The 27,196-nt window shown below is 65.7% G+C and overlaps 3 protein-coding genes across 26 annotated transcripts in view; 1 reads left to right on the top strand and 2 right to left on the bottom strand.

Moving 5' to 3' along the window:
• Positions 1 to 18: 18 nt before the first annotated feature.
• Positions 19 to 22,501, top strand: IQANK1 (IQ motif and ankyrin repeat containing 1). 10 transcript variants are annotated; one of them, XM_082720510.1, is made up of 14 exons: positions 4,005 to 5,389; positions 6,236 to 6,423; positions 6,965 to 11,462; positions 11,619 to 12,535; positions 19,628 to 20,028; positions 20,134 to 20,325; positions 20,404 to 20,529; positions 20,861 to 21,000; positions 21,075 to 21,129; positions 21,261 to 21,353; positions 21,524 to 21,632; positions 21,718 to 21,814; positions 21,890 to 22,024; positions 22,090 to 22,501. In XM_082720510.1, the coding sequence occupies exons 4-14, from the start codon at positions 12,355 to 12,357 to the stop codon at positions 22,391 to 22,393; spliced, it is 1,833 nt and encodes a 610-aa protein (XP_082576636.1). In that variant the 5' UTR covers positions 4,005 to 5,389; positions 6,236 to 6,423; positions 6,965 to 11,462; positions 11,619 to 12,354; the 3' UTR covers positions 22,394 to 22,501. The 10 variants fall into 10 exon arrangements, with proteins under 10 accessions (XP_082576639.1, XP_082576638.1, XP_082576640.1 ...); XM_082720507.1 differs by lacking the exon at positions 4,005 to 5,389 and adding an exon at positions 1,684 to 1,775 and having other exon boundaries at positions 6,276 to 6,423; positions 6,965 to 12,535; XM_082720505.1 differs by having other exon boundaries at positions 6,276 to 6,423; positions 6,965 to 12,535.
• Positions 2,731 to 3,952, bottom strand: LOC309860426 (uncharacterized protein; the record flags this gene model as incomplete). Its single annotated transcript, XM_082722565.1, has 2 exons — positions 3,334 to 3,952; positions 2,731 to 2,850 (listed from the first exon to the last, which is right to left on the bottom strand). Exons 1-2 carry the CDS (start codon positions 3,937 to 3,939, stop codon positions 2,731 to 2,733), a joined length of 726 nt encoding a protein of 241 aa, XP_082578691.1. The 5' UTR covers positions 3,940 to 3,952.
• The window catches only part of SCRIB (scribble planar cell polarity protein), a 19,621-nt gene continuing 14,888 nt past the window's right edge, over positions 22,464 to 27,196 (bottom strand). For 5 of the 15 annotated variants that reach the window (XM_082720429.1, XM_082720431.1, XM_082720437.1 and 2 more), the window contains 11 exons: positions 26,685 to 26,795; positions 26,554 to 26,601; positions 25,238 to 25,300; positions 24,486 to 24,593; positions 24,238 to 24,397; positions 23,997 to 24,126; positions 23,697 to 23,888; positions 23,467 to 23,609; positions 23,353 to 23,390; positions 22,929 to 22,980; positions 22,464 to 22,843 (listed from right to left, as the gene is read on the bottom strand). In XM_082720429.1, coding sequence (XP_082576555.1) covers positions 22,698 to 22,843; positions 22,929 to 22,980; positions 23,353 to 23,390; positions 23,467 to 23,609; positions 23,697 to 23,888; positions 23,997 to 24,126; positions 24,238 to 24,397; positions 24,486 to 24,593; positions 25,238 to 25,300; positions 26,554 to 26,601; positions 26,685 to 26,795 — 1,191 coding nt within the window. In that variant the 3' untranslated portion in view covers positions 22,464 to 22,697. Of the gene's footprint in view, positions 22,844 to 22,928; positions 22,981 to 23,126; positions 23,202 to 23,352; positions 23,391 to 23,466; positions 23,610 to 23,696; positions 23,889 to 23,996; positions 24,127 to 24,237; positions 24,398 to 24,485; positions 24,594 to 25,237; positions 25,301 to 26,311; positions 26,387 to 26,553; positions 26,602 to 26,684; positions 26,796 to 27,196 lie in introns of all 15 variants that reach the window. The other 10 variants (XM_082720436.1, XM_082720426.1, XM_082720433.1 and 7 more) reach the window with 3 other exon arrangements.

Genomic DNA, 27,196 nt, shown 5'->3' with positions numbered 1-27,196 from the left:
CCGCTCGCCGGAGCTCGAGGTCCCTATGCCTGACCCCTGACCCTCGCCCCGGAAGTCGAGGGGACTCGGAAGTTCCGGCTCCGTCGCTAGGAAACCGCCAGCCCGACGGAGGGGGCGGGGCTTCTCGCCGGCGTGCGGGGGCGGCAGGTGAGGCAGGTGAGGCAGGTGAGGCCGCGGGGGCGGCGCCGAGCCGGGGACGGCCCCGGGCCTGGGCACCCCGCGAGCACCGGGGGTCCCGCGCCACACCGGGCACCCCCCAACCCGACGCCCTCCCGGAGGACCCCCGCCCTCCGCACACAGCACTCGCCGGTTCCTGGGACCCCGCTGGCACACGGAGACACCGCGCGCACAGACTCCCGCACACCTGCGCGCGCGCGGGCGCTTCCCACACCCCAGTTCCCCTCCAGGACGGTGCCCCGCCGCCGCCCCGCGGAGGTCGGACCCCACAGGCGCGGCCACAAGGACTCTACAGGGCGTCCGGCACACACGAGGGAGGCCACACGCACTTGCCTCCTTACACGCCGACCCGTCCACCTACGGAAGACCCTGCACCTACCGGGGCTGCCCGCCCCCATACCTGGGACACCACAGGGACCCCTGCACACTTACCAGACCCTCCATGCACAGCACCGCGTGCGCACACAAGAGACCCCGCACGCACGTTGGAAGGGCTCACACCGCAACCGCACACCCCACACCCCAGCAGGGAAGCCCACATTCATGGATCCCGCGGCACACCAGGACCCTCCCCGCACAGCAGCTTGGCAATGCGCAGGACCCCACACGCACGCTGAGAGTCCTTCTCTCAGCAGGTTTGCTGCCAGCATTACTCCACGTGGTCGGCGGGTCCCGTGGGCATACACTGCCCCCCAAGAAGTCCTTAGTCCCCAGACACTTCCGATCCTTGCTCAGAACCCCAGTTCCCCATCAGGTCCCACTTAGGGCCTGCCCTATGGTCAACCATGTGTCCAAGCCAAGTGCCCTGCCCCAGGCTTCTCCCTCCCCAGTCCCTGCCCAAATCCTGTTCCTGCCGGTCTCTGGTCACCCTCCTCCTGTCCCTCTTGCCACATGACCCTGTCTTCTCCGTTGCTACGGTTGCTCTCCGTTTCGTTTATTCCTTCCGCAAACACTCCGGGACACCCCACCACCAGAAGGGGGTGGGCATGCAGGCACAGGGTCACACTGGTGCCGTACCTGTGCCGTGGGGGAGGCGCAACCCAACTTGTGCCAAGGGAGTTGTCCCAAGGGAAACAGACTTTGGAGTCAGCCGCCTGGGCTGGGGAGGAAGGCCCTGCTTCCAGGCCCTGACAACAACACGTGTCTAGGCTGGAACAAGAGAGGGTTGGGGGCCCAGAAGCGTCGGTGTCCCGGGTGGGCTGTGGGCAGTGGGGGGCGGTGAGCATTCTCGAGAGCGGGCTGAAGCCCCCAGCCTGGGGCTTCTGTCAGGGCCCAGGACCGAAGGACGGGTGGACCAGAGAGTAGAGCAGGTGTGAAAGGGCAAGGGGTGAGCCGGGCCAGAGGCCCTCAAAACCACCCCGGGGGGCTGCTGGCACCTCAGGCCACAAAGCAGGACCAAGCTGGTGGACCCAGAAGCCGCAGGAAGCTGGGGTAAGGGGTTCTGGGGGGGAGGTGTGAGGCTGTCAGTGCACACAGGCCTCTTTGTGACCTTTCCTCCCTCCCCCACAGGAAGATGAGCAGCAAGAAACGGGGGCCCAAAGCTGCACCAGGGAAGCGGCGAACGCACTCCCCTGCGGCGGGGCTGAGAGCTGTGGCTGGTAAGTGAGTCTGACCTCTAGAGCACCGCCTCTGCCCATTGACTTGGGACACGCATGCTCCGCCGCTGCCCATTGACTTGGGACACCCGTGCTCCGCCGCTGCCCATTGACTTGGGACACCCGTGCTCCGCCGCTGCCCATTGACTTGGGACACCCGTGCTCCGCCGCTGCCCATTGACTTGGGACACCCGTGCTCCGCCGCTGCCCATTGACTTGGGACACCCATGCTGTGGCCCCCGGGGATGCTCTGAGAAGACCCTTCCCTTGGACAGTGACTTTCAGGGGATCTTTGAGTTGGGCTTGGGCACAGCCGACAGGATTTGGAGCTCAGATGTCCTTTCCAGACCCTGACCGTGAAACTTGTACCCCTGGGCGGGTTTCCCGGGCAGTGCTCAGAGGAGCACAGCATTAGAGCCCGTGGAGATGGGATGCAGGCCCAGGTGCACTGGGCACAGGTTCTGGGACAGAGCTCACTTAGCATGCGTGTGAGGGATTCTCAGGCCAAGTGTGGTCCATTCTGACCCTCTGTCCCCCCTGGGCCGTCCCCTTGTTTTTCCCTGCCTGCAGCTGCTCTCTCAGGTCACCCTAGGCATAGCCACCCCCAGAGTGAATGGCAACAGCTTGCCCTTGGTTCCGTCCCGCGGGGGTCAGGAAGGGCACCTCCTCTCATCCCTCCCCTCCCCCACGGCCCTTCCATTCCCTGAGTCGCATCTCTTCTGTGTCCTGGCGCTCAGGAGTTCTCTGTGACACCGTCAGCACCTTCCTGCTGCAGTTCTGGGCCCTTTCAGCACCCGGGCCTGCATCGGAGTCTGTGTTGGCTAACGGACCACCCACCCTGTGCCCCAGATGCAGCCCCTCTGCTTGGAGTGGGGCTGACCCAAGTCCCTGGAGCACAGAGGGCTTGCAGCACATGCGCCCTGCTGGGGTGGCCGTGACCTTCCACGCCAAGCTGGGTTTAGACCCTAATTTCCCAAAATAGCCCCAGCGGCGTCTGCGGAAGCAGCCTTTTTGGAATGAGGATGACGGGTTCAGGGCCGCACACTTCTGCTGTGATCTCGAGCCCTGGGGACACAGCCTGCAGTAAACAGTGGAGGTGGGCGGGCAGCCAGGCAGGAAGCCCTTTTGGGGTGGGGAGAGGGTGGGCATGTCCCTCGCTGCTGCTACCTGCCGACCGTCCACCTAGGTCCTGCTGTACCCTATCCCCACACGCCCCGCACACTGCCACCGACTGCTCTGGTAGCTCCGTGCGCTGGCCCACTGGGCCAGGAGGCCTGGGTCCTCTGTAGGAACTCTGCCTCAGTGTCCCCGAATGAGTGTCCTCTCTGGGGGCTTTTCTCTCTGCGTGGCCTTGGGCCATCCTGTGCGGACTGGCTGCCACATGGTTCTTGGAGTGTCCTGTGCGGTGGGCACCCACCTCGCGTGCCTGATTATGAGCCCCAGCTGGCCCCCAGTCAGCCCCCAGCACCCCCCACGCCGGCCCCACCGCAGCAGGGATCTGTGTGATGCTCGCACAGCTCCCGCACTCCCGCAGCTGTTCGGGGCCTCCCCGCCCCCTTACCTGGCCTTGGGTCTGCAGCACCTCAAGGCCCTCGCTGCGGAGCTGCTCCAGTGCCAGGGCCAGCTCCAGCCCCTCCACGCGCACCCAGGCCTGCTGCTGCTCCAGCTGCTCCAGCCACAGCTGCTCCTCCTGCCACAGCTGCTCCCTCCACAGCTGCTCCTCCTGCCACAGCTGCTCCTCCTGCCACAGCTGCATCCACAGCTGCACCTGCCGCCGCCGGTCCTCCAGCAGCAGCTGCTCCTGGGCCAGGCACAGCTGGACCTCGTGGAGCCTCAGCAGCTCGGGACCCAGGCCCGGCAGGCCCCCTGCCCCACAGTCTTCCATGTCCGCAGCGGGCACCGCCACCGGCTCGGACCCCAGCACAGTGGCCTGCACCGGCCCCTCAGCTGCTCGGGGCTGCTCTGGCTCGGCCACCCTGGGGCGTCCCCGAGCAGCCTGCGTGTTGCGGGTCACGTGCTCTGCAGGGGCCACCCCCACCTCGTCCTGAGGGCCCCCTGCGGCGGGAGGCGGGGGCTGGGCCTCAGGGCCCTGCTGACCCAAGGTCTGCTGTGCCTTGCCCGCCCTCCTGCCTCGGGGTTTCCGAGCCCGACTTCGTTTCGCCGCCATGGCCCTGGTCCGGCGCCTTTCACCAGCTTGTCTGCCTCCTGGGGGCCTGGGCTCATCAAGGGCCGGCCGTGATCAGGCGGGTGCCGGGGGCATCCCTGGGGGGCCACGGCGGGCCCTGTGCTCCTGCCCTGCCCCTGGGCCGGTGCCTGTGGCTGGCGGCTCCGGGCCCTGCGCTGCCTGTGGGCCTCCCGGGCCCCACTCGCTGGGCTGGGCCACGCCGGGGAGTTTATAGGGACTCGGCGGCGTGGTGGCTCAGCCGGGTGCGAGGGCTGACTAACGTGCTGACAAAGGGTGCAGGACTTTACAGGCCACAGGCCTCGTTGGCCAGACTGGGAGGGAGACCGAGAAACTGGAGGAGGTGACTCTGGGCAAGCAGATCCCCGGCTGTGAGGAGCTGCGAGTCTGGTCCTGCCCTGGGCCGCCCAGAGCCTCCTCCCTGCCCCCGCCCCGCCCCTGGTCCACAGCTGCATCCCAGTCACACTGACCATCCGGGGGAGACCCTCACAGCCACGGGCGACCCCAGCCCAACTAGCCTGCGAGCCCCCCAGCCAGTGGGCTCCTCTGAGCTCCATGGGGGCCCAAGCTCGCCTGGGGGCTGTGTGGAGATGACACAACTCTTGGCCTAGCCTGGTGGCCTCCTGCCAGCGGCTGGTGGAGGAGACGGAGTCTCAGGCCCAGATGGCCTGTTGTGGACTGAGATGGGGCAGCGGGGCCCCGCCCGGCCCGTCCTAGCATGGGGCAGGTGCTCCTGATGCTGCCGGCTGGGGGTCCAGCTCCCCGGCCCAAGGAACACAGGCCTTTGGGGGAGGACCTTGGGGGGCTGTTGCACAGGGCCAGCGGGAGTGCTGGCGTCCCCGGGCTTCCTGTTGGGAGGAGGCCCCAGACAGCCTCCTCCCCAGCGTTTCCCCAGCCCCGGGCTGCTGACTCACACCCACGCCCAGGGCCCCATCCCAGCCCGCTCCGCCACACAGGCCTGACTGGTTTGCCTGGCACAGCCCTGCCGGGGCACCCTCCTCCCACTCAGCGCTCGCCCCCGAAGCTTCAGGGGGAGGTAGACAGCAGGCCACCGCCGGGATGCGCAGGGAGACGCACACGGACAAGGGCACCAGATGCGTTGGGGTGGGGGTGGGGGTGGGGCAGAGCGCGCCCTGGGGAACTTGGCTACACCTGGGTTCTCAAGAGCTGGGACCCGGCGGTCCGGCCTGCTGGGCTCACCGGCGCCCCCCCGCGGCACCCCAGGGGCGACACCGGCTTGCCGTGAAGGACACACCCCGGGTGGGCGCTCTCTCACAGCCAAGAAGCACCTGGTCTCCACGTAACCCATAAACGCCTCCGGGGGGGGGTGATGGGAAGGGGCGCCCCTCCCCCAGGGAAGCCGGGAGGGACACGCCAGCCGCCGCCAAAGACCGGCCCAGCCCGCCGACCCTGAGCGCCCAGAGGCCCCCCGCAGGTGAGAGCTGCGGCGCCCCGCGTCCGCTCTCGGGGCGGCGGGGATGGCCGGGACTGGGGGAGGACTGGGGAAGGGGGCTGCCACGGGCCGGGACACGCGGGGTGCGCGTGCATGGGAGGGTGTGCGCTCGCGGAGCCGCGTGGCGCTTCCTGGAGCAGGAGGAGCGGACCGGCCCTCTCTCCCACCGCGGTGCTCCGTGCTTGCCTGGGGCTGGGCGGGCTTGGCCCGGGGCCCGCCTTCCAGGGGCGCGGCCTGCCTGGGAGTCCCTCTCCCTCGGAGCCTTGCTCCCGCGATTGCGGGGGTGGTGGGGGGGACGCCCTCCTCCCGCTGGGTCCGTGTCAGCTGGGGCTGGTGGGCGTCCTGGGACTGGAGGGGGCACCACCTTAGTGTCCCCCTGTGCCTCTCCTCGCTCTTGGGTGCCAGCGCGCCCTTTTAAAAGATGTTTTTATTTGGGCAGCGGAGGAGGGGGGAGGTAGAGAGAGGGGGAGAGTGGGGAGCCCCAGGTCGGGTTGGATCTCTCAGTCCCGAGATCCTGACCTGAGCTGAAGTCCAGAGTCTACCGCTTGACCGACCGTGGCCGCAGGCGCCCCCAATCCATCTTCTCAGGGAGGCCATCCTCCACCTGGTCCCTGGACACTGACCTCCAAGCCGCGTCTTTACTAGACCATCATCCTGTGCCTGGAGTCCATGCTCCGCCGCAGCCCCCAGCCGGGTCTCCCCACATCCAAGTGCGAACCCTCGTCCCATTCCTCTCCGCTGTCCGGTCTGCCAAAGCCCGCACCCTGGCGACCCTGTGCCGAGGCCTCGTGCCCACAGGCAGGTCCTTGTGTTCTGTTTCCCTCCCAGGCTCCTAACCCCCATTTGGCTCCTGGCCTGTCCCCCACAGAGTGGCTGGTCTCAACCCTCACGCAAGCTTGGTCTTGTGTGGGCGGTGCTGCCCTTGCCCCAGGATGAGCCCCCAGCACCGTTCGCACACGCTGGGGGCTGTGACAGGAGCCTGACCTTGTCCCGAGGACAGGGCCAGACCACAGAAAGTTTGTAAAGTCCCAGCCGCTGGTTTTAGAGAAGTTACATGTGCGCGACGCATTAGTCGTGGTTCTGGATTAGGCCTAGTGGGCCGCGGCTCTGCCGTTTAAGCAGAAACAGAATGTGCTGGAAGGAGGTTTGGGCTGGGAAAGAGGCAGAAGAGGGAGGGAGTGGAGGAGTCTGAGCAGGATGTCCCGTCTGTCCCTAGAAGCCAGGGCGGGCTCTGCTCTCCACCCTCTCCTCCTGCGCCCCTGGCCGGCTCTCAATCCCAGAAGCCGTCCGCGGTCACAACACGCTCGCCCTGTCGGCGAGGGAGAGACAGACGTTTGTCCCCAGGCCCCCGTTTCAGTTTCTGTAGTGGGCAGAGGTTCCCTCCAAATCCCTCAGAACCGCCCCCGGGCTGCCCAGGTGGGGGTCCCGAGCCTCCGGCTGCCCGGCCCCTCTTCCCTAAGACGGGCTGTTCTGGGTGGCGGAGTGAGCTGGGCGGGCCCACTGCCCTGCCTCTCTGCTGTGAGATGGGGGCTCTGACTGGGCATTTGGGGTTGGCAGGTGCGGGTGCGAACCGCCGAGCCAGTAGGAAACCCCGCCAGGAACCACGTCAGCGCGGACGGTGTCTGTCCCGCTGCCGCATTCGGGCCGCGGGCACCTGGAGGCTGAGGATGCGCCGCCCCCGCCCCCACCGCCGCAGCCGCGTGGCCCATGAGCTCTGGGAACAAGTCTGTGTCCATTTGCTAAGCCACCGGGTCTGCACCACACGGGGAAAGCTTCTCACAATCCAACTTTATTCCGAGAAGACCCTTCTGAGGGCGTCGCCTCCCCAGTGTCCTCGCCATGACGCCCATTTCCCATTGCTTGTCCAGATCCTCAGCCAGAGCACAGGGGGCGGCCTCGGGGAGGTCATCGGGCTGGACGGTGTCTGATCGGCCTTGACAAGCGGGGCTCATGCTGTGGGGCCCGAGTGCCCCAGTGTCCCTGTCGCCTCGGCCACTCTGCACTGGCCATCAGAGCAGCTCTGGGTAGCCGAGGAGAGAGGCCGGCCGACATCCACAGGACACTTGTGATGTCCACCTGGGTGTCCGGTGGCTCTTCTGCGGTGGCCCCTCTCCGGGGCCGGCACAGTGAGAGGCAGAGCCGGCCCCACACCGGCACCCCACTCCCCACCCCTGCTCAGCCTGCTGGGCCCCCTTCCCACTCGCAGGGAGCAGAGGAGCAGGTGCCCTAGAGGTTGCGGCCCCGTTGCCCACAGGGCCCCCAACGGAGGAGCAGCAGGGTGGCGGCAGCCCGGGTCAGGCCGCACGTGTGACACCGCAGGAGGCCGCGGCTGTGGACGGAGGAGCGAGCGGCGTCGGCGTCGGGGAAGGAGGAGAGCGTGCCCCGGCGGCTTGTGTCGCGGAGGCTCACGCCTTCTGGCTCATGCGACGGGTTCCCGCCATGTCTGCTCCGTGGCAGGGGTCCCCGCGGGAGGAGCGCAGGTCATGCCGGCTTCCTCGGCAGCATGCTCTCCTGCCCTGGGGGGACCCCTGGCCTCCACCAGGCTCTCCACACCGAGACCAGCGTCCTGCCGTGGAAGGCACAGCCGCACCTCTGCAGGGGAAGGGAGGCTCGCCGGCGGCTCTGCGGGGCCCCCTTCTCCCCACAGATGCCTGCAGCTTGCCGGACCCCACGGATGCCTCAGCCACAGCCTCCGGGCCCTGCTGGGACCGTTAGCCTGCTGGCCCTCCCAGGACCCGGGGTGGGCGGTGTTCCCAGCCTCGCGACGCTGCTCCAAAGTCCTGGCGGGCTTGCCTGCAGCCACTGGGCTGCTGTCCTGCTACAAGGAGGTACGAGGCACAGCTACTTATTTTTTACCTCCTGAAGTCTGGGCAAGTCCCAGGTCTGCGCACCATGAAAGTGTCCCCGACAGGTGGTTTTGTCTCCATCCATCGGGAAGGGTCAGCGGGCTGCCAGGACGATCTTGGTTCCTGTGTCAGTCCCCGTGTCGGTCCCCACAGCCTCTGTAACCGCGGCGCGTTGGTCAGGCAGCCGGAAGCACTGCAGGCTCGTCGTCTTGCTGTCCCGTGAGTTAGAAGACCGACACGGGCCGCAGTGGCTTACGGGGGCCGCCTTGGGGACTGTGGCCCTTTCTTAGGCTCTCGAGGGAATTCCGTGTCTCTGTCCTTCACCTTCTGGAAGTGCCTGTGTCCTGGCTCATGGCCTCTCGCCACCTTCCAGGTCAGCGGTGTCGTGTCTGCCTGACCTCCATCCAGGTCACAGCCCCAGTGGGCTCTTCCTTGTCTGTCCCACGTTCAGGGACCCGTGTGATTCCGTGGGCTCCATCGCATAGCCCGTTCCCTCCCGCGTGTGACACAGCTCGTGCTCAGGCTCCAGGGAACACGACGTGGACATCTTTGGGGGGACCCTTGTTCTGTCTCGTGTGGCCCCATGAGCCTTAGTCTCTCAGGAACAGCGAGCGTGGCGGCAGTCCTGCGGAAGGCGGCGAGCGTGGAGCTGTCCTGGCCAGATCGGGGGGCCGGGGGCTCCAGGTCCTCCCGGTGAGGGATGTTGAGAGGAAGGCGTTTGCCAGACCTGTCGTTCTGCACCGGAGTGCCAGCGGCTGGGTGGTTCTGCTCCCGCGTGGTCCCTCTGACCGCTTCTGCCACTGCCCCCAAGTTCAGTGTCGTCTGCCGACTTCCATTACTCAGTTGTGTTCTGCGAAGGCGAGACCGGCGGGTTCAACAGAGGCCTGATGGGAACCTCTGCACCTGCTTTCCTCAAACCTGTCTGTCTGGTTATTTTTTTCTTCAGTTAAGGCTTTTTTTGTTTTTTAAGATTTTATTTATTCACACAGAGAGAACAAAAGCAGGGAGACAGAGTAGGGAGACGTAGATTCCCTGCAGAGCAGGGACCCCGGTGCGGGGCTCGACCCCAGGACCCCAGGCCACGACCCGAGCCGAAGGCAGACACTTAACCGACTGAGCCCCCCCAGGTGCCCCAGGTCTTTATTTTCAGAGCAATTTTAGGTTCCCTTTAGTTGGGGGAAAGTACAGTGATTTCCCGTGCAGCGCTAGCCCAGCTCCCGTGCAGTCTCGCCAGCTCCCGCCACCCCCGCCGGAGTGGTGCAGGGCGAGAGCGGAGGAGCCGCGCGGCTCGTTCTGCGCTCCCGCCGGCCGGGAGCGCCCGTCCCCGCTGCCCCGCGTTTCCGCTGGCACCTGGTGTCGTGGGCGCTCTGATTTTGGCCATCCCAGCAGGTGTGTCGTGGGATCTCGCTTCCCCGATGCATCTCCCCGATGACGTGACGTGGAGCATCTTTTATTTGGTCATTCGCCATCTGTCCTCTTCTCTGACGCGTCGGCGAGCTCTCCGGCCCGCTTCCTAACGGTGCCGCTTGTGTGCTCGCTGTCGGCGTCAGGCCTCCGCGGTCGGTCCGGGCAGCCCGTCTTTTCTGGACGTGCCTGTTGCAGACTTTCCTCGCGTCTGCGGCTGGCTCGTCTTCTCGCTCTCTGACCGCGGCTGCTGCAGAGCGAGAGCCCGGACCGTCCGCTCTTTCCTTGTGGGTGCCGGCTTTGCTGTTGTATCTGCGAATCGTCGCCACGCCCGAGGCCAGCCAGGGTTTCCCCGCGCTCTTCTAGGAGCCGCCTAGCCTTCCGCGGAACATTTGGGTCTGTGATCCGTTGTCTGAGAACATTGATTTACTTGAGAGAGAGAGAGAGCACGAGCGGGGAGAGACTCTTCACGCAGACGCCCCGCTGAACGCAGAGCCCAGCACAGGGCTCGATCCCACGACCCCGAGACGGTGACCGGAGCCGAAACCGAGACTCAGACACGTAACTGACGTGGTCCATTTTTTAAGAAATATTTCATTTTTAAGGTACTGTCTATAGCTCAAACCCACAGGCCGAAGATCAAGAACTGGCCCACTACGCACTGCTGGTCTATGACCCATTTTGAGTTAATTTCTGTATAGGATGTAACGTGTGTGTCTGGATTCACAACTTTTTTTTTTTTTTTTGCTGGGGATGGCGGTTGTTCCTCCACCGTTACTGGGGAGGACGGCGGCTCCTTCAGACACCCGCCGGCTGTGCTCCCACGGGCCCTTCGGGCTGGGGGTCGCCGTGGATCTCGGCAGTTCCTCTAGGAAAGTACCGCTCCATCTTGCCCCCTACCTTGGTGGGCGTGGGGGTTCCCTGGGCTCCCACTTGGCTCTCCTGCCGCAACGACCCCATTGGTGAGGGACCCGACAAGAGCATTCTGAGGTGGCTGAGCATACCCGTCTCAGCTGCCCGGACGGCCCCACAGACCCGTGCCTGGTGGCGGTGGACTCAAGCCAGGCGCCTACTCTGATTGGCCTCCAGTGCATACACAGAGGCCTCTGGTGCTGTCACAAATCCACATGGGCCGTGTCCGTTTACATCCTGTGCCTGAGTCCTAAGTCCGTGCAGTCCCCTTGCCCCCCAGGCACAGTTCATCCTGGTCAGCAGCCACCAGGCCCCCCGAGGACGGACAGGGAGAGTACCCAGTGTCGGGAGAGAACTGCGGCATCGCTGGACCCTCCTTCAGGGACAGCGGCTTCCCCCCAATCTGAGAGCTGTGAGTCTGACCTTGGCGCTCGCCTGGGAGCCGCGAGGGACTCTGACGGCTGCCGTCGGACTTCTGATGGGCCGAGCCTGGTGTCCTTCTGGGTTTACAAACCTAGAGGCCCCTACAGATGGCCCGTCCGCCCCGCTCCAGGCCAGCATGTCCCAACTGCCAGTCTGGCTTGCGGCCCTTCACGACCGCAGACGCGGTCTCACAGCCGCTGAACGGCTTCTCAGAATCCGGCCGTCTCCTCCCAGAGTGAGCTCTGCATTCACTCGCAAGTGTCTTTCTTCTTGTTCTAATGAAGGGATTCCCCTCTGAGCCTTGGCAAGGACCCTAGTCAGGTGGAGGGTTTACAGACTAACGTTAACCATTTCCTGGAAGCAGCTCCTTCTTCCTGGAGCCGACTTGCACTTCCCTCTGCATCTGTTCTGACCCCGGACTCTGGTTCCTGTCCTGGTGCCAGGAGGGGTGACAGGGGCCCCTGCTTCAGGTGAGGTTGTGACAAGGTTCAGAAAGACCGCCCTTGTCCTGGCGCAGAGCCCACTGCGTGGCCCTGGCTGGGGTGGCGGGAGAACCAGCAGACAGGCAAGAGGAAATGCGTTCTCCCGCGTCCTGCCTTGTCTCCCCTCCCGTGCACCATCAGCAGAACACGGCAGGGAGCCGGCCGGCCGAGGGCCCGTGCGGCGCAGGCCCCGCGATCCCCAGCCCCGCAGAGGAGGACCTGCTCAGGCCCTTGGCACGTGCCCTTCGCGCAAACATGAACGTCCCCGAGCCTAACTCGACGCGTCTTCTGTGGGGAGGCAGGCGTGCCCGTCCGTCCTTCGGTGTGCCGCCCGCCCGAGGCGCTCACCTGCCTCTCGGAACTTGGGGTAGAGTTTACCAGTATCCACAAGTCGTATATAAAAAATGAGAAAACCAGGGGGCCTGGGGGGCGCAGTCGGCTCAGCGTCCAGCTCTCGGCTTCCGCTCAGGCCGTGGTCTCAGGGTGGTGGGATCGCGCTCGACAGGGCGTCCGCTGGGGACTCTGTCCCCTGCCTCTGTGCCTCCCTCCCTGCCCTCTCTCTGTCTCCTTCTAAAATAAATTCTGTAAGAAAACAGCAGAGACCAGAAGAGAGTAGAAGATATCAGTTCATCTGTGCAAACACACGGAACAAATACGGAGGAAGCTTTGCGCCTGTTGCTACGCTTGTTCCCAGACCCGTCGCGGCCGGAGCTGCTGCTCAGACCTTCCCCCGCCGCCCCTTCCCTCAGCTGGGGCGTCCCCGGGGCTGAGGTCTCTCCTGGCAGGGTGTGACCCCTCATGGGCTCTCGCCTCCCAGCGTCCAGACACAGTCCTCCCGGTGCCCGTGAGGACCAGACGGCCAGCCCACGCCAGGGGCAGAATGTGTGACTCCGGCTGGGTAGAAATGCACGTGGCTTCCTTGTTGGTCAGGTCTGAGCTCGGGCAGCGGGCGCCGTCCGCGGTTCCGGCCATACTTCTGTCGCCCGGAGGAAACCTTCGCTGGGAGCCGGCCCGCGCCCTGGCAGACCCCAGAGCCCTGCGGAGGAGGAGAACTTCTGCGGGTGAGTCCCTGGGCTGATGGCGACAGGAGCCCCTCCTTCTTCTGCCTCCTGGTCACCGGCCGGTGTTCGTGGGCTGCGGCGGGAGCGGTCCGTGTTGGTCGTCAGTGGCTGCCACGTGCGTCCCACGTCACGGGGCTCTGGTGGCCCCTCAGTCCTCTGGGTGGGGCGTCCAGGCACAGCCCACAGGGGTCTCCCTCGGGCTGCAGCCTTATCCTGGGGCTTGACCGGGGAAGGGTTTGCTGCTTTGTGGGCAGTGGAGTGAGAACCTTGCTTCCTCCTGGCCACTGGTCCCACCACGTGGGCCTCTCCCAAGGGCGTCTGATGGTGTCCGACACGTTCAGGGACTGGGGGAGCAACCCTGCGGGCAACCCTTGCAGACAGCCGGTCTGTGAGCTGTGGCCCGAGTCCCACCTTCTCCTGCCCAGGAGACGTCCCAGTGCTCACTGGCGGGGGGGCGTCGCGGTGTCCGGGGCCCCCAGTGTTTAGTCCCTGAAGTCTGGCTATGCCTTCCTCCAGGGACAGTCACCCGCGTCAGCGGTCGGGGCTGCCTGGGAGTCAGGTGGGCTGTGCACCCTGGGACGGGCTGCTGGCGGCCTCCTGGAGGGATCGCAGGTGCTGATGGGGTCACGGTGGTCCCGCTTCTCACATGGGCTCCTGGTGGGTCGCTTCCTGTTCGGCAGGGAGCTCAGCAGCAGGGTAAAGCAGGGGTTTTACTTCAAAGTCTCATCGTTACATCAGAGATCGGATCCTTGGGACGCCTGGGTGGCTCAGTTGGTTGAGCAGCTGCCTTCGGCTCAGGTCATGATCCCAACGTCCTGGGATCGAGTCCCACATCGGGCTCCTTGCTCAGCAGGGAGCCTGCTTCTCCCTCTGCCTCTGCCTGCCATTCTGTCTGCCTGTGCCTGCTCTCTCCCTCTCTCTCTCTGATAAATAAATAAATAAAAAAAATCTAAAAAAAAAAAAAAAAAAAAGAACATCACTACTAGCATTAACATGATAATCACGATAGATATCACCACTACCAACAGTGATAATCCTTTCCCCATCACTACTACTATCACCACCCACTCCACTGGCCTTTAAAAAAATGAAAGAAAGAAAAAAAAAAAAAACAGAGATCGGATCCTTTACAAACTATTTAAACTTGGTATGAAAAAATTTAAATGTCAACTTTAAAATGGGCAGGGAGGAATATAGTTTTGCAGTTTTTAAAAAGATTTTATTTATTTGAGAGGGAGCACAAGCAGGGAGGCAGCAGAGGAAGAGGGAGAAGCAGACTCCCCACTGAGCAGGGAGCCCGATGCGGGGCTCGATCCTGGGACCCCAGGCACCCCATAGTATCTTTTTTTTTTAAAGATTTTATTTATTTGACAGACAGAGATCACAAGTAGGCAGAGAGGCAGGCAGAGAGAGGAGGAAGCAGGCCCCCTGCCAATCAGAGAGCCCGACGCGGGGCTCGATCCCAGGACCCTGGGATCATGACCCGAGCTAAAGGCAGAGGCTTTAACCCACTGAGCCACCCAGGTGCCCCTAGTATCACATTCTTAAATGAGATATGCCAATTTGACAACTGAGTTCGAGACAACTGGATTTTTTTTTTTTTTAATGTATTGAAGTAGGGGCACCTGGTGGCTCAGTCGGTTGAGTGTCCAAATCGTGGTTTTCGTGTAAGTCAGGATCTCAGGGTTGTGGAAGGAATGAGCCCCACATCGGTGTCCCCACTCAGCACGGAGCCTGCTTCTCCCTCTCCTTCTGCCCCTCCTCCTGCTCGTACTCTCTCTCTCTCAAATAAATTAATCTTTAGAAAAAGTAAAGTCTGGGGCGCCGCGTGCTTTTCTTTGATTTTCTTTTTCTTTCTTCCTTTTTTTGTTAAGATTTTATTGATTTGACAGAGACAGTGAGAGAGGGATCACAAGCGGGCGGAGTGGGAGAGGGAGAGGCCGACTCCCCAACAAGCAGGGAGCCTGATGCGGGGCTCGATCCCAGGACCCCGGGATCTCGGCCTGAGCCGAAGGCAGACGCTTAACGACTGAGTGCCCCGGGCGCCCTTTTCCTTTGATTTTCTCTTTTGGTGGGAAGTTCATGGCTCTTCCACTTGGCCTTTCTTACAACAAACACTGAGTGCTTACTGTAGGCAACACCCCATCCTAAGTATTTTGTGTTGATGAATCAAAACACCAAAACCCAAGCCCACACCCTGGGAAGCCGGTGGCTGGTTCTCTCTGTTCTGGGGGCTCGCATGCTGATTTCCCGACGTGCACGGCCACACCTCGATTTTGGGTTCATCTGTCTCAGTCTTGCATCTTTAACACCTAAGAGATTGTTGTCACAAGGTCACAAAAAGCTCTCCAGGTTTCGATGCGGGAATTCAGGGTGTTTTGCTGGCCGCGGCCCTCCAAGAGCCCCACCGTTCTTGAAACCTGTATGTCCCGATCTGGTGCTCTGGTGGCAAGAGCAGCAGCGGGGGCTGGGGGGGGGGCGCAGGAAGGAGGCGCAGTTACCGGTCGGCGCCCCCGAGCCCGTTTCCTCGTAACAAGGGGAGGCCGTGCGGAAGGTGGCGCGGCGTCTCACCGTCCGGCAGGGGCGCGCGGTCACGCGGCCGCAGGTGGCTCCACGCGCGGGGAGCCGCGGCTGGCGGTGCTGGGAGTCGTCTCCTGGCTCTCTCTCCCCCCTGCGGTGGGCCGTGGGCACCCGAGCTTGACGGAGAGCCGGCCCCGGCGTCTGCGTCTCGGAGGGGACGTGGCCGCGGCCGCTGGACCGTCTTCCGCCAAGGCGGAGTTCCAGCGCACACGGCCCTTGGATCTCGGCCACTGTCCCTCTACTCTACCATTTCGAAGGGTCCTGGCTTCCGGCCCCTGGCCCTGGGACTCGCGGACGCGGAGCGGCGGGGGGTACCCGCGCATCTTCACGAAGAGCCTCACTGGAAACAGCCGGCACCACCGGTTGCGGCCGCACCTGCGTTCCTGCCACATGTCCGAGAGCTACAGGTTCAGTCTGTCCCGGAGGGTGACCCCGACGGCTCAGCAGGTCTCCTGGGGCCGCCGTCCCCAGCCTCCGCCTGGAGCCCAGGGCCCTGTCCCCGCGTGGGGCCTGCCGCGCTGTGGCCTGCCTTCCACTACCCCTGTCTGAACTGGTCCGGGTGGGCCGGGTCTCCAGTGCCCGCTTCCTGCTTTAAGAGAACCAGCTTAGGGTCACCTGGGTGGCGCAGTGGTCCAACACCCAACTCGTGGTGTCGGCTCAAGTCGTGGTCTCGGGGTGGTGGGACTGAGCCCCGTCGGGCTCTGCACTCAGGCGCGAGTCTGCCGGAGACTCTCCTTCTCCCTCTGCCCCTCTGCAAAATAAATAAATAAATTTAAAAAAAAGTAGAGAGGAGCTTAGCTCCCCCCGGGCCGGATGCACGGTCGAGCGCGGGCTCGGCTTCCCCGCGGGGCGTGGTCACGAACGTTCCTGTCCGAGTCCTTTCTCCTTTCTCCTCTGACACGTGGGCTATTGTAAGTTGTACGTCAGGATTTCTAAATATATGGGTATCTCTAATTTTTTATTTGATTTTCAGCTTAGTCCAGCTATATTCAAAAAGCGTATTTTTTTTTAAATTTTCTGTTCATGACCCCAGCAAGGCCAGCTGCCCAGGCCCCTCTAGGTTCTGTTTGCCCAAAGGTGGGTTTATTTCGCCTTAACTTTTTTAAAAAAAGTTTTATTTGAGAGTGAGCGTGAGATCACCCACAGATGGGGAAGAGGCAGAGGGAGAGGGAGAGAGAAGCAGGCTCCCCGCTGAGCAGCCCCCCACGCGGGGCTCGGTTCCAGGACCCCCGGATCATGGCCTGAGCTGAAGGCAGAGGCTTCGCCGACTGAGCCGGCCAGGTGCACCTTAATTTTGTTTTTTACCCCTTTGGAGGTAATGTATCTTTTCTCCTGTAAGCAGTTTATTTTCTTTAGGATTTATTCACTTTAGAGAGAGGGAAGGCGCACTGACAGTGGGGGAGGGGCAGAGGGCGAGCGCGTCCCGCAGGCTCCCTGCGGAGCGCCGAGCCCAAGGCCTGCTCGACCCCAGGCCCTGAGATCCTGGCCCGAGACGCGGACGCTGGGCGGACGGAGGCCCCGGCGCCCTCCCGACTCAGGAAGGACTTCGCTGCTGTGCTCTGTTTTTAGCCATTTTGCTGGTAGCGTTTCTCACCGCTGTGACCTGGCGCCGGCGAGTTTTGAGAAGTTTTCTTCCACTGTTGCTGCCTCCCACCCTCTTCCCTGTGCGGGGCGAGTCCCCTGTGCCTCCGACCGGTCCCGGCCTCCGCACCTGACGCCCCCACGGGCCTCGCGCTCCGGCTCCGGGGCTCCCGTGCGTCCGAGCGCGGCCGCGTCTGATGCCGCCAGGTTCACCCGTCCAGCTCCTGTATGTTCACGTTCTTGAACTTGACGTCGGTTCTTCAGTTTCCGTGCTCCGCCCAAACTGTAATCTTTAATTCCCTGAACTTGTGCCTTGAAGTCGGCCTCCGAGAGTGGCGCGTCCGCTCCGTCCGTCCGGGTCTCCTCTTGTCCGTCTTCCTCGTGTTTGGGTCAGACGTGTTTCTGCACTTGCCCGGTTATCTTGGGGGTGCTGTACTGTACGCTACATAGTAAACGTTTTGGGGGGCGTCTGGGTGGCTCAGCCGGTCAAGCATCTGACTCTCGACTTCGGCTCCGCTCGTGAGCTCAGGGTCAAGATCCAGTCCCGTGCCGGGCTCTGTGCTGAGCTGGGGGTCCGCTTGGGACTCCCTCTCTTCCTCTCCCTTTTCCCAGCCCCCGACGGGTGCGCGCGCAGTCTCCCGCACGACGCCCTGCCCCCATCAAGGGCTGAGTGGCCTGCAGCTGGGCCGTCTGTGCCCACGAGGGCGGTCATTTCCCGGAAACGGAGTTCTTCAGGATTTCTACCCCATCCGGCCGCCAGATAAGACACAGGGTGCGCGTTTCCATTGGATTTCAGATAAACAACAAATCTTTTCGCGTGTGTGCATACAAAGCTGCGTTCTGTACTTTTATCAGCTCAGCTCGGCGAGCCCAAACCCAGGGCTTCCTGAGCACTCCGGCTGGCACGCGGGTGGTGCCCGCTGGGCACGGTGGTCTGCCCGGGCCTCGGCTGTGGGCCCCCCGCCGTGCGTGCTCCGGGGTGAAGCCCACCTTCCTGGGCAGGGCCCTCCCTCCTGCACTCCCTGTGGCTTCCACGCGGACTCCGCACGGAGTTACTGTGTCGTCTTTCTGGTGCTGTCAGTGGGGAGGCCGGAGGAGAAGCCCCGGTGGTCTCCAGCCGCTTCCCGTCAGAATCCCGCGGACCCCGGCTTGCCACATTCACCGTTGCCGTGGCAGGCGAAGCGTCCCAGGAGACCCCGCCGTGGCGTCCCCCTCGGGCCGGGTGCCCGGCGCTGCTCTGTCTTCCTAAGGCTCAGCGGCCTGGCTGGGGCACGAGTGGTGCCAGGATTCCTGATTCCTTGTACATTTTTGTCACCCTTAAGATTTATATCAGGAACATTTAAAAAAAATTTTATTCATGAGAGAAAGAAAGAGGGCCAGGAGGCAGGAAGAGGGGTCAGCAGCTCCCCTACGAGCAGGGAGCCCGATGCGGGACTCGATCCCAGGACCCTGGGATCATGACCGGAGTTGAGGGCGGAGGCTTCACCGACGGAGCCCCCCAGAGGCCCCAGGTAATTTTTCGGAAGTCCGTCTCTAATTATCCTCACAGTCCCGTCTCCCCTGCTGCCCACCTCTGCTCACGTCCCCCATGGTCACCACCCAGTTCGCGCGGCTGGTGCGTGGGCCGAGCGCCCCTTCCCTCCACGGCCGCATCTGTGCCGACTCGCCTTGTCTCTGAGCCCTTGTCTCCCTGAGTCCCACTGAGGCTCCGCCACGGCTTGGGGAGGGGGACCTCGTGGACTGGTTCCGGGGGGTCGCCGTGCCGTCCGCTATGGTCCCTGCCGCCTGGCCCGGCCCTTCTCCCACTGAGAGCGGTCACTGGCCCCGCGACACCCGGAGGACAGCAGCAGCGCGCGGAGCAGTTAGGATGGTTCCGGAGCCCGCGAGGCTCCAGGATCAGACAGCTGAACAGGCCTGTGGGCTGTGACTGCCCCCAGTGCCCTGTTTCCAAGAAAGGCACACAGAAGCCCAAAAGCTGACCAACCCGACCTCAGGTGGGCAGAGCGCCTGTGGGGCCTGGTGCAGACCCGTGGCTGGTGCAGGCAGTGCCCAGAGCTCTACCTCACGCTCAGACCTTGCGCTGGGGCTGGTGTGTGGGGAGGTGACACCTGGGTGTTCTCTTCAGAGTCCCAGTGGGCTGCTGGGCAGAGACCCCCCACTTCAGCCTGGCCGGCCCAGCCTTGGCACACGGGTGCCTGAACACTGTGGGGGCCTCTGGCTCTTGGGGGGGAAGGGTCCTGTGGGGGTGCCCGGGGCTTCTCCGCCAGGGGCCACATTCCTCACCATGCCTCAGGTCCCCTGTCGGCTCTCCAGCGGGACCTCGCAGCTGGGGTCTCCAGGGGTCGCTGCTGTGTCTGGGCTGGGGAAGGTCAGGAGCCGTGGGCCTGCCTGTGCTCCTGGCTCAGTACTCACACCTCCTCCTCTGCTCTCTGCTGCGTGGCCTGAGGTGTAGATGTTAAAGATTTTATTTTTTTAAGGAATCTTTGCAGCCAATGTGGGACTTGAACTTACCTCCCTGAGGTTGGTTGGTTGGTTGGTTGGTTTTGTAAGATTTTATTTACTTGAGAGAGAGAACAGGAGCAGGCAGAGGGAGAGGCAGGCAGAGGGAGAGGCAGGCTCCCCACCAAGCAGGGAGCCCAATGCGGGTCATGATCTGATCAAAGCAGATGCTTAACAACTGACCGACCCCCCCAGGCACCCTCGAACTTAAAACCGTGAGATGGAGAGTCGCAGGCTCCACCACCCCAGCTGGCCGGGCGCCCCTGCCTCTGTGGGTTTTAGGCCGTGTCTGGCCCTTGGCTGGGTGGGATGTGCGCGCTGCACGTGCCATGTGGACCCGGAGACCTGGCGCGCCTGGAACGGGAGGCCCCAGTGGCTGCTGGAGGCAGCTCGGAGGGGACCGGGACCCCTGAGCCCCCCTCTCCCCGCCAGGACCAGACGCGGAGGACCGAGCGGCCACCGTCATCCAGTGCGCCTTCCGGCGGCTGCTGGCCCGGAGGGAGCTGGCGCGCCGGCTGCGGGAGCGGCGGGACTACCGGCAGCGGATGGAGCAGCTGCAGCGGGACGTGAGGCGGGGCCGCGCGGCGGTGGGGGCGGCCGGGACGCCCGGAGCCCCGGGGGCCGGTGCGCGCGCGGGTGGGGGCTCCTCGGTCCGCGTGTGCCCGCAGGCCTTCGTGGCCCTGGTGCGCAGGGAGCAGGAGGCGGCGCGGCGGCGGCGGGCGGCGGCGGAGGCGGCCGAGCGGCGGCGGCGGGAGGAGCGGCGGCGCGGGGCGCGGCTGCGGGAAGCGGCCTTCGACGGCGACCTGGGCGAGATCCGGGCGGTGCTGCGGGAGGTGCGCGGCGGCGGCGACGGCGGGGGCGGCGGGGGCGGCGGGGGCAGCGGGGGCGGCGGCGGCGGGGGCGGCCGGGCTCCCGCGCTCACCGCGGGCCGCGCGCAGGCGGACGAGCTGCTGACCCGCGAGGGCCTGGGCCACGACGAGGCGGGGGCGGCGCAGCGGCGGCGGCGGCGGGTGGCGCTGGTGGAGAGCGAGGACGCGGGCGGGAACACGCCGCTGTCGGAGGCGGCGGCCGGCGGGCAGCCCCTGGCCATCCAGCTGCTGGCCGAGCAGGGCGCCAGCCCCAACAGCAAGGTGGGTGCCGGGCCGGGGCTGGGGGCCACGCGCCACGGCCGCCCCCCGCGGAGCCAGGCTCAGGAGCCCCTCGCGCAGGGCGCCTTCGGCCGGACGCCGCTGTACCGAGCAGCCTTCGGGGGGCACCTGGAGGCCGTGGAGGTGCTGCTGAGGCTCGGAGCGGACCCGCGGGTGTACGCGGATGACGGCAGCACCCCGCAGCAGGTGTGCGCGCGAGCGCGGCCCGGGCAGGGCGTGGGCAGCTTGGGCTGAGGCTCAGAGCCGTGCTTGCCTGCAGGGGGCCTGGGGCACTGGCCCGCGAGGGTGAGGAGGGAGGAGGAGCGGTCCGGAGAGGGACGTGGAGACTGTGTGGTCTTGGCAGGGAGAGGCCCAGAGGACCCCTGGGTATCTCCTTTTGGGAGCAGCTGTGCTGTGATGGTCATGGCTTTGGGGGCGTGATTCTGCCAGTTGGGGCCCTTTTTTGTAAACTGGGAGAGTGGGGGGGAGAGGCTGGAGCCCAGGCACTGAGCTCCTGGCCAGTGTCACCCATCCCTAGGTGGCCTCCCTGGACACTGTAGCCCGTGTGCTGCAGTCGTGGGACCTGGACCTCACGGATGCCATGCTCCAGAGCATGGATGCTGAGAGGCAACGCCAGGCCCGGGAGGCTGAGCAGCAGGAGGAGGCAGAGGCCAGGCGGTGTGCCCTGGGGAGAGAGAGAGGTGGGGGGTGGCCGGGAGGGCCTCCGATGACTGGGCTGCTCTCCCTGCCAGCATGAGCCTCAACGTACAACAGCTGGCGAAGGCACAGCACCAGCGGCAAACGCAGGTGAGCGGGCCCGGGCCCCGGGAGGTGGGGACAGGTGGGGTGGGGTGGGGGATGCCCTGCAGGCCTCTGGCCTCTGTGGGATGGAGCTGGTCTGGAGGACGCCGCGACAGCCCCGCCTGGGCCGTGTCCAGCTGCAGCAGGCCTACTGTGAGCTCAACCGGAGGACCAGGGAACACGAGGAGCGCGGATGGAGGGACCCGCGCGGGGCTGAGCTCACCCTGCAGGTGAGCGGTCTCCCTCTCGGGCCCCGGCTTCCACGGCCTGCCTGCCTGCGTCCCCCTCCAGAGCGTGGGCGCCACCTTCCAGCAGCGGCCTTTGGGGGCGTCTGGGCTGCCCCACCTGGAGGGGCGTAGGCTCACTCTGAGCGGAGTGCCAGGCCCTTCCTCTCGTGCAGGCCATCAAGGACGCAGAGGCCCGAGTGGACAGGCTGCGGCTGCAGGCCCGGGAGGCTGCGGAGGCGCTGGCCATGGCCAGGCTGGAGCTTCGGGAGCAGACGCAGGAGGGTGGGCAGGGTGCCGGGCCCAGGGAGGGGGTGTGGGCGTCGGGTCCTCCCGTCAGTGGCCCGCCCCACTTGTGACTCCCCCATAGGCGGGGAGGAAGAGATGCCCGGGCTGAAATGCCAGGTCCCCGAGCTGCACGACGTACTCATGAAGGACGTGGGTGGCCGCATCCGTGCCGACGGCCGGTCAGTGGTGGTGGCTGGGTGGGTTGGCGGCCAGAGGCGTTGGGTGGGCAGCAGTGACCTGGTGACCACTCTCAGGTGGCCGCTTGTTATCGACCCTTCGGGCCAGGCGGCCACCTTCCTGCGCTACCAGGACACCAACTATGTGGTTGCGGTGAACCCGGCGCACCTGCGGCCAGAGAGGCTCCGGCTGGCGCTGCTGGGGGCACTTAGGTAGGCCGGAGGCATTGGGAGGGCTTCCCCCGGGCCGGACACCTCACCCACTGCGCGCCCGGCAGGTACGGGAAGCCGCTGGTGTTCGACCTGTGCGAGGTGGACCTGTTCCCCGTGGTGCAGCAGCAGCTGGAGGCCGTGCGGCCGGGGCTGGCGCAGGAGCTGCTGGGCGGGGCTCTCCTGGAGCAGGAACACTACCTGTCGCTGCTGCGGCCGGCCGACGGGCCGGAGTACAGCCCCTCGCAGTTCCAGCCCGCGCGCCTGGGGCGCTTCCGCGTCATCTTCGTCACCAAGGCCCAGTGGCCGCCGACGGAGCAGCTGCAGGTGCTTCTCCCCGTGCGGGTGCTGCTCCCCGGCGGGGGCCTCTAGGGCCTCGGGAGCTCGCTGAGCGGGGCGCGGGCCCAGCCTTGCGGCGGCAGACAGAGGGATAGACAGGAAGTAAAATGTAGTCAATTTTATTCCTCTTAAACCACAAAATAGAGTCTTTGGTTGTACAAACGTCACTAGTTACAGTCTTGCCGATGGGTCCCGGCGGGGAGGGGCGGTTAGTCAGCGGCCGGAACTCCCGCTGGGTCTCTTGAAAACGCTAACACCCAGGTTAAAAGACTCGGGGTCAGGGTGGCGGTGCGGATGGCAGGGCCCTCCCCAAGTCGAGAGGAGGCACCAGGAGCCTCTAGGAGGGCACAGGGCCCAGGCCACGGCGTCCAGGCCTCACGGGCCGCCGGCTGCTGCACAGTGTCACCTCCTCGGGGCCTGGGGTGGCCGGCGAGGGTCTGCCCAGGAGCACCACGGCCACTTCTCCAGCCTCCTCCTGTAGGCCTGGTGGGCAAGGCAGGCAGGCCGTGAGTGATAGGGGTGGGCGGTCAGCCTGAGCGCCGCCCCGGGGCCGAGCCAGTCGACTCACCAGGGCTGGGAGACGGTTCCAAGGACCTCAGCTCCTCAGCAAAGTCTGGGGACTGCGAGGGGGAGAAGGGTGGGGTCAGGACCGCCCCCAAGAGCCTGAGTGGGGGTCCCCGCGCCCACAGGCCTCGAGACAGGCAGAGAGAGGGGTACGGGCCAGGCTAGCAGGTGCGCGCGGCTGTCCTGCGGACGGGCCTGGTACCTGCAGGTCATGGACAGGTCTGGAAGAAGGGAGGGCTGCGAACACCCTGTAGTCAAACTTCCTCCCAGACAAGGCCTTGGAAGGACAGCGTGAGGGAGAAAGGCAGAGAGCGTGAAGAGGGGAAGGGGGGAAGGGGAAGGGGGGAAGAGGGAGGGGGAAGGGGGAGGGGAGAGGGGAGGGGAGTCTGGGGAGGGGTGCAGGGCAGGCAACAGCTGTGGCTCCTCACCAGACGTCCAGGGGAGCTGCTGGTCTGGGGCCCAAGGTCTGAGGGGATAAGAAGTGGGCGTTGGGAGAGGTCTGAGCTGTGGGGCGGGCCCCCCGCCTCTGCCCGGCCACAGACCTTCTATGGGGGTGGGTGACGGGGTGGGTGCAGGCGAGGGGGCCTCGGCCAGCCGCTCCAGGGGCCCGCGCCTGCTCCGGCCCTCCTGGGACTTGCTGAGAACCATCTGGGCGCGGAGGGCGTCCTGCTCCAGGGACTTCATTCTGCGGGCCAAGGGGAGGCGGTGTTGGGCGGGCGGGTGGTGTGACCGTGGGGCTGGGCTCGGCCTCACAGGGCCACCAGGGCCTCACCTCGCTGCCCTCCAGAGCGCACGCTTCTCGGCCTCCAGGGCTCGCCGCTCGGCAGGGGACAGAGCCCGATCGGGCACCTGCATGGACAGCTCCGGGCTCTGAACGCGGAGCCGCTCCTGCTGGCGGCGTTCGGCTTTGGCCGTGCGCACCGGGGCACTGCCTCCGGGAGGCTGGGGGGACGAGGGGCTGAGCCTGGGAAGGGAGACAGGGCGGGAGGGGCCGGTGGGTGGGGTGCAGCCAGCGCAGGTCACCTGGCAGATGGCGGGGACCCCCCACTCAGCTCAGCTCAGCTCAGCTTACCCTGCGGCAGGACTGGCCCAGGTCACTGGCTCCTCCTGCTCCTCCCCATCCAGGTCCAGGGCGAGCCCGCCGGCCTCGGCCTCCTCGGCCTCCCGCAGCAGCTGCGCCCGCTTCTGCTGCAGCTTCCGGGCTGCGGGCGGGGGGGTGGGGGAGTGGGGTGCGGGGCGTCAGGAGGGACGTCCGCCCGGGCCTTCCTGCCCGCCCACCTGGCCGCCCTCCTGCCCGCCCACCTGCCACCTACCTTCCTCCTCCTGCATCTTACGCAGGTCGTCGGCACCCACCAGGGACACGCGCTTCGGGGGCCCCTCAGCCTGGGGCACCCGCACCTCCAGCTCAAAGTACTTCTGCCGCTCACGGAAAGACAGCTGCTCTGGGGAGGCCGTGGCCCCGGGAGTGGGGGGCTGTGGGAAGTGGGTCCTGAGACCTGGCGGCTCTGGGCACGCGGCCTAGAGGCCCTCGCGGCCGAAGGGCGGGCTGCCTGCTGCGTACCTGGGTGGGGGTGTCCTGCAGTGGGTGCGGGCCAGGCACAGCGGCGAAGGTCCTGTAGGCCTGCTTCACGTTGGTGGGCAGTGCATCGGGGGAGGGTGGGGCTGGGGGCTGGGGAGGGGCCACACGTGAGCCGAGCAGGGCCCGGCCAGCTGTCCCCGCAGCTGCCTCTGACTGCCGTGCCCTGTGGGCCCGAATACCCTCAAAGTGGGGTCCCCTCTATCCCTGGGGACCAGAGCCTTTGGTCAAGCCCAAGCCAGGCTTCTCAGCAACAGGCAGGGGCGGGGACCAGGAGGTGGCACTGGGGTTCTGGTAAAGGGCTGGGGGGTGGGGTGGTGCGGGGCCAGAGGGGCGGCAGCCGGGGTGGGTGTCCGGGGCACACACAGGGCCGACCCTCTCCAGGCTGCCGTCTGCTGAGAAGGGGCAGAGGCTGCCAGCCTGCCTGTGCTTACCCCCCACCACGGGCAGTAAGAGTGGGAGTGCCCTGGCCTGGCCCTCCCATGCAGCAGACCCGGGGGCCTCAGCAGGACCACGCTGGCCCCCAGGGACTCAGGCACAAGTGGGCAGGTAGAGGTGAGGCAGCCCTGAGCCCCTATTCTGTCCAGGAGCCACAGGGAGCCGGCCCCTCCCGCCCCCGCCCTGCCAGGCACCTCTAGCTGGGGGAGTGCTCACAGGCTGTGCCCTCACAGGAGGGGCAGCTGGGGGGCAGGGCCGTCCCCTGCCGCCCCCTCCCTGGGTGGGGGCGCCCCACGCACCTGCTGGCAGCTGGGGGAGCAGTGGCTCTCCGTCGCCTTCCCTCCTGTCGCTCCAGATTGTACCTGCAGGGGTCAGGCAGTGCTGGGGTGAGGACAGGCAAGGCTGGGGCCCCACGAGGAAGAGCTCTTGGGGTAGGGGGTGTTTGCCCAAAGCTGCTGCTCCATTCCCCAACCCAAGCCCAGCCCAGAGCAGGTGCACGATGGCCTAACCACGGGTCAGCCAGCATGAAACTGTTTTCTCTAAGGGACTTGGAGTCCGCCAGGCTCCCCTCTGCCCCGATGGTTCGAGGGAGACAGGAAAGAGGCTCTCCCCACACAGGGGGCGGCGGGGGGGGGGCAGCTGTTCCATGAGCAGCTTCCCCTGCTACCCGCCCGAAGGTATGACGGGGGTGAGCCAGGGAGGCCCCGACTGCCCTCTGCCAGCCCAGAGGTAGGCCCCCAGCCCTCCCCGGCCTCCCCACTTGGCTGCTGGAGGATGCAGTGGAGCCCACAGGCCCTTCCCGCACAGCCCCCACCCTCCCGGCGGCGCCTCCTAGAGCCCAGTGGGCGGCCACTCGCCTCCCTGAAGGCCTCTGGAGGACAGCCGGCTGCACACAGCCTCTGGGAGGGCTATTCACAGCTCATGGGGGAGGGACGAGACCCAACTATCCATCCTGCCCGGTGCCTGCCGCCCCCACCCCTGGCCCTGGTCTCCCTGGCTTCTTGGAGCTGCTCCAGGCTGTTCCCGCCCAAGCCCACCATGACCCACCCCCCCAAAGGCCGCCGGGGCCTCCGACTGCCCGTGTTCCCCACTCTGCAGCCAGCTTGGTGAGTCTGGGGTGAGGTGGGGGCTTCCTGGGACCCGGGCTGAGCCCTCTGCTGCCCCAGGGCTTGGCTCCAGAATGAAGAGGGACTTGGGCCAGATCAGGAGGCAGAGCTCCGGCGGGGGCGCCCATGTCGTGTGTGCCCTGTTAGGCCCTGCCTGCAAGCCCCGTGGCTCAGGGTCTCAGTGGCAAGCGGGGGCTCGGGCAGGGGCAGGACAGAGCTCAGATGGGGAGGTGGACAGCAGGCCAGGGACGTGACTCGGACACTGACCCTCTGCACGCTGCCGGCGCCGGGGACAGCGGCGAGAGTGCGGTAGTCCAGCTTGAGGCTCTCCGAGCTCAGGCCCTGGGGGGCAGAATCCACAGTGCTGCGAGGGGCCAGGCCTGCACCCGCGCGGGGGGCTAGTGGATGCCACCAAGACTGGCCTGCAGCCACCTGCCGCCCGCCGCACTGTGTCCGCCCTCAGGCCCCGCGGTTCTTCGATGGGGGGTGGGGGGCAGCCAGACACTCACCACGGGCTCTAGTCCCCACGGTGGCGTCTGTCCCGGCAGCTCCTTCTCCTGTGGGCAGAGAGGATGCCGGTCAGGGGCTGCTGGCCTCGGACTCCCCAGCCCCGGGGCTGCCAGCTGCAGGCGCTTCTGACCTTCGCGGAGCCCCCCGGGCTCAGCTCCCGGTCGATGGAGGAGATGCTTTCTAGACTGTTCCGGCGGCCGAGGCCTGCTGCGAAGGGGTTGGCGATGACGCCTGCGGACACCTGAGGAGAGGAGCAGGCTGAGGGCGGGGACCCCCGTCTCGGGGTCCCTCCAGTTGTCGGCTGGAGCCCCAGCCGTGGCGGCCGCCGGGGCAGGGAGGTCTGTGAGCGGTGCCGCTGGCCATGACCCTGTCTGCGACACGGGGTGGCTACGGGTCACAGAAGCACGTTACGGGCACTGGGGGCCGTTCCAGCACGGGGCAGAGCAGGGGAGGCCGACTGGACACGGAGCCGTGGGCGCCTGGTGGCTGTTTCTGGCATGTGCAGCACCCAGAACGGACTCTGAGATAAAGGCTGCGGCGCAGAAGCCTGGCGGTAGCAGGGAGAGCCCGCGGCCCGGCCGCCGGGGCTAGGGAAGGAGGCCGCGTGTCCCACCCACGAACTGTGCTGTGACCGCGAACCCT

This window comes from Mustela nivalis, assembly GCF_964662115.1.
Source record: "Mustela nivalis genome assembly, chromosome: 2".
NCBI classification, from domain to species: domain Eukaryota; kingdom Metazoa; phylum Chordata; class Mammalia; order Carnivora; family Mustelidae; genus Mustela; species Mustela nivalis.
This window is presented reverse-complemented; position numbering and strand designations above follow the sequence as displayed.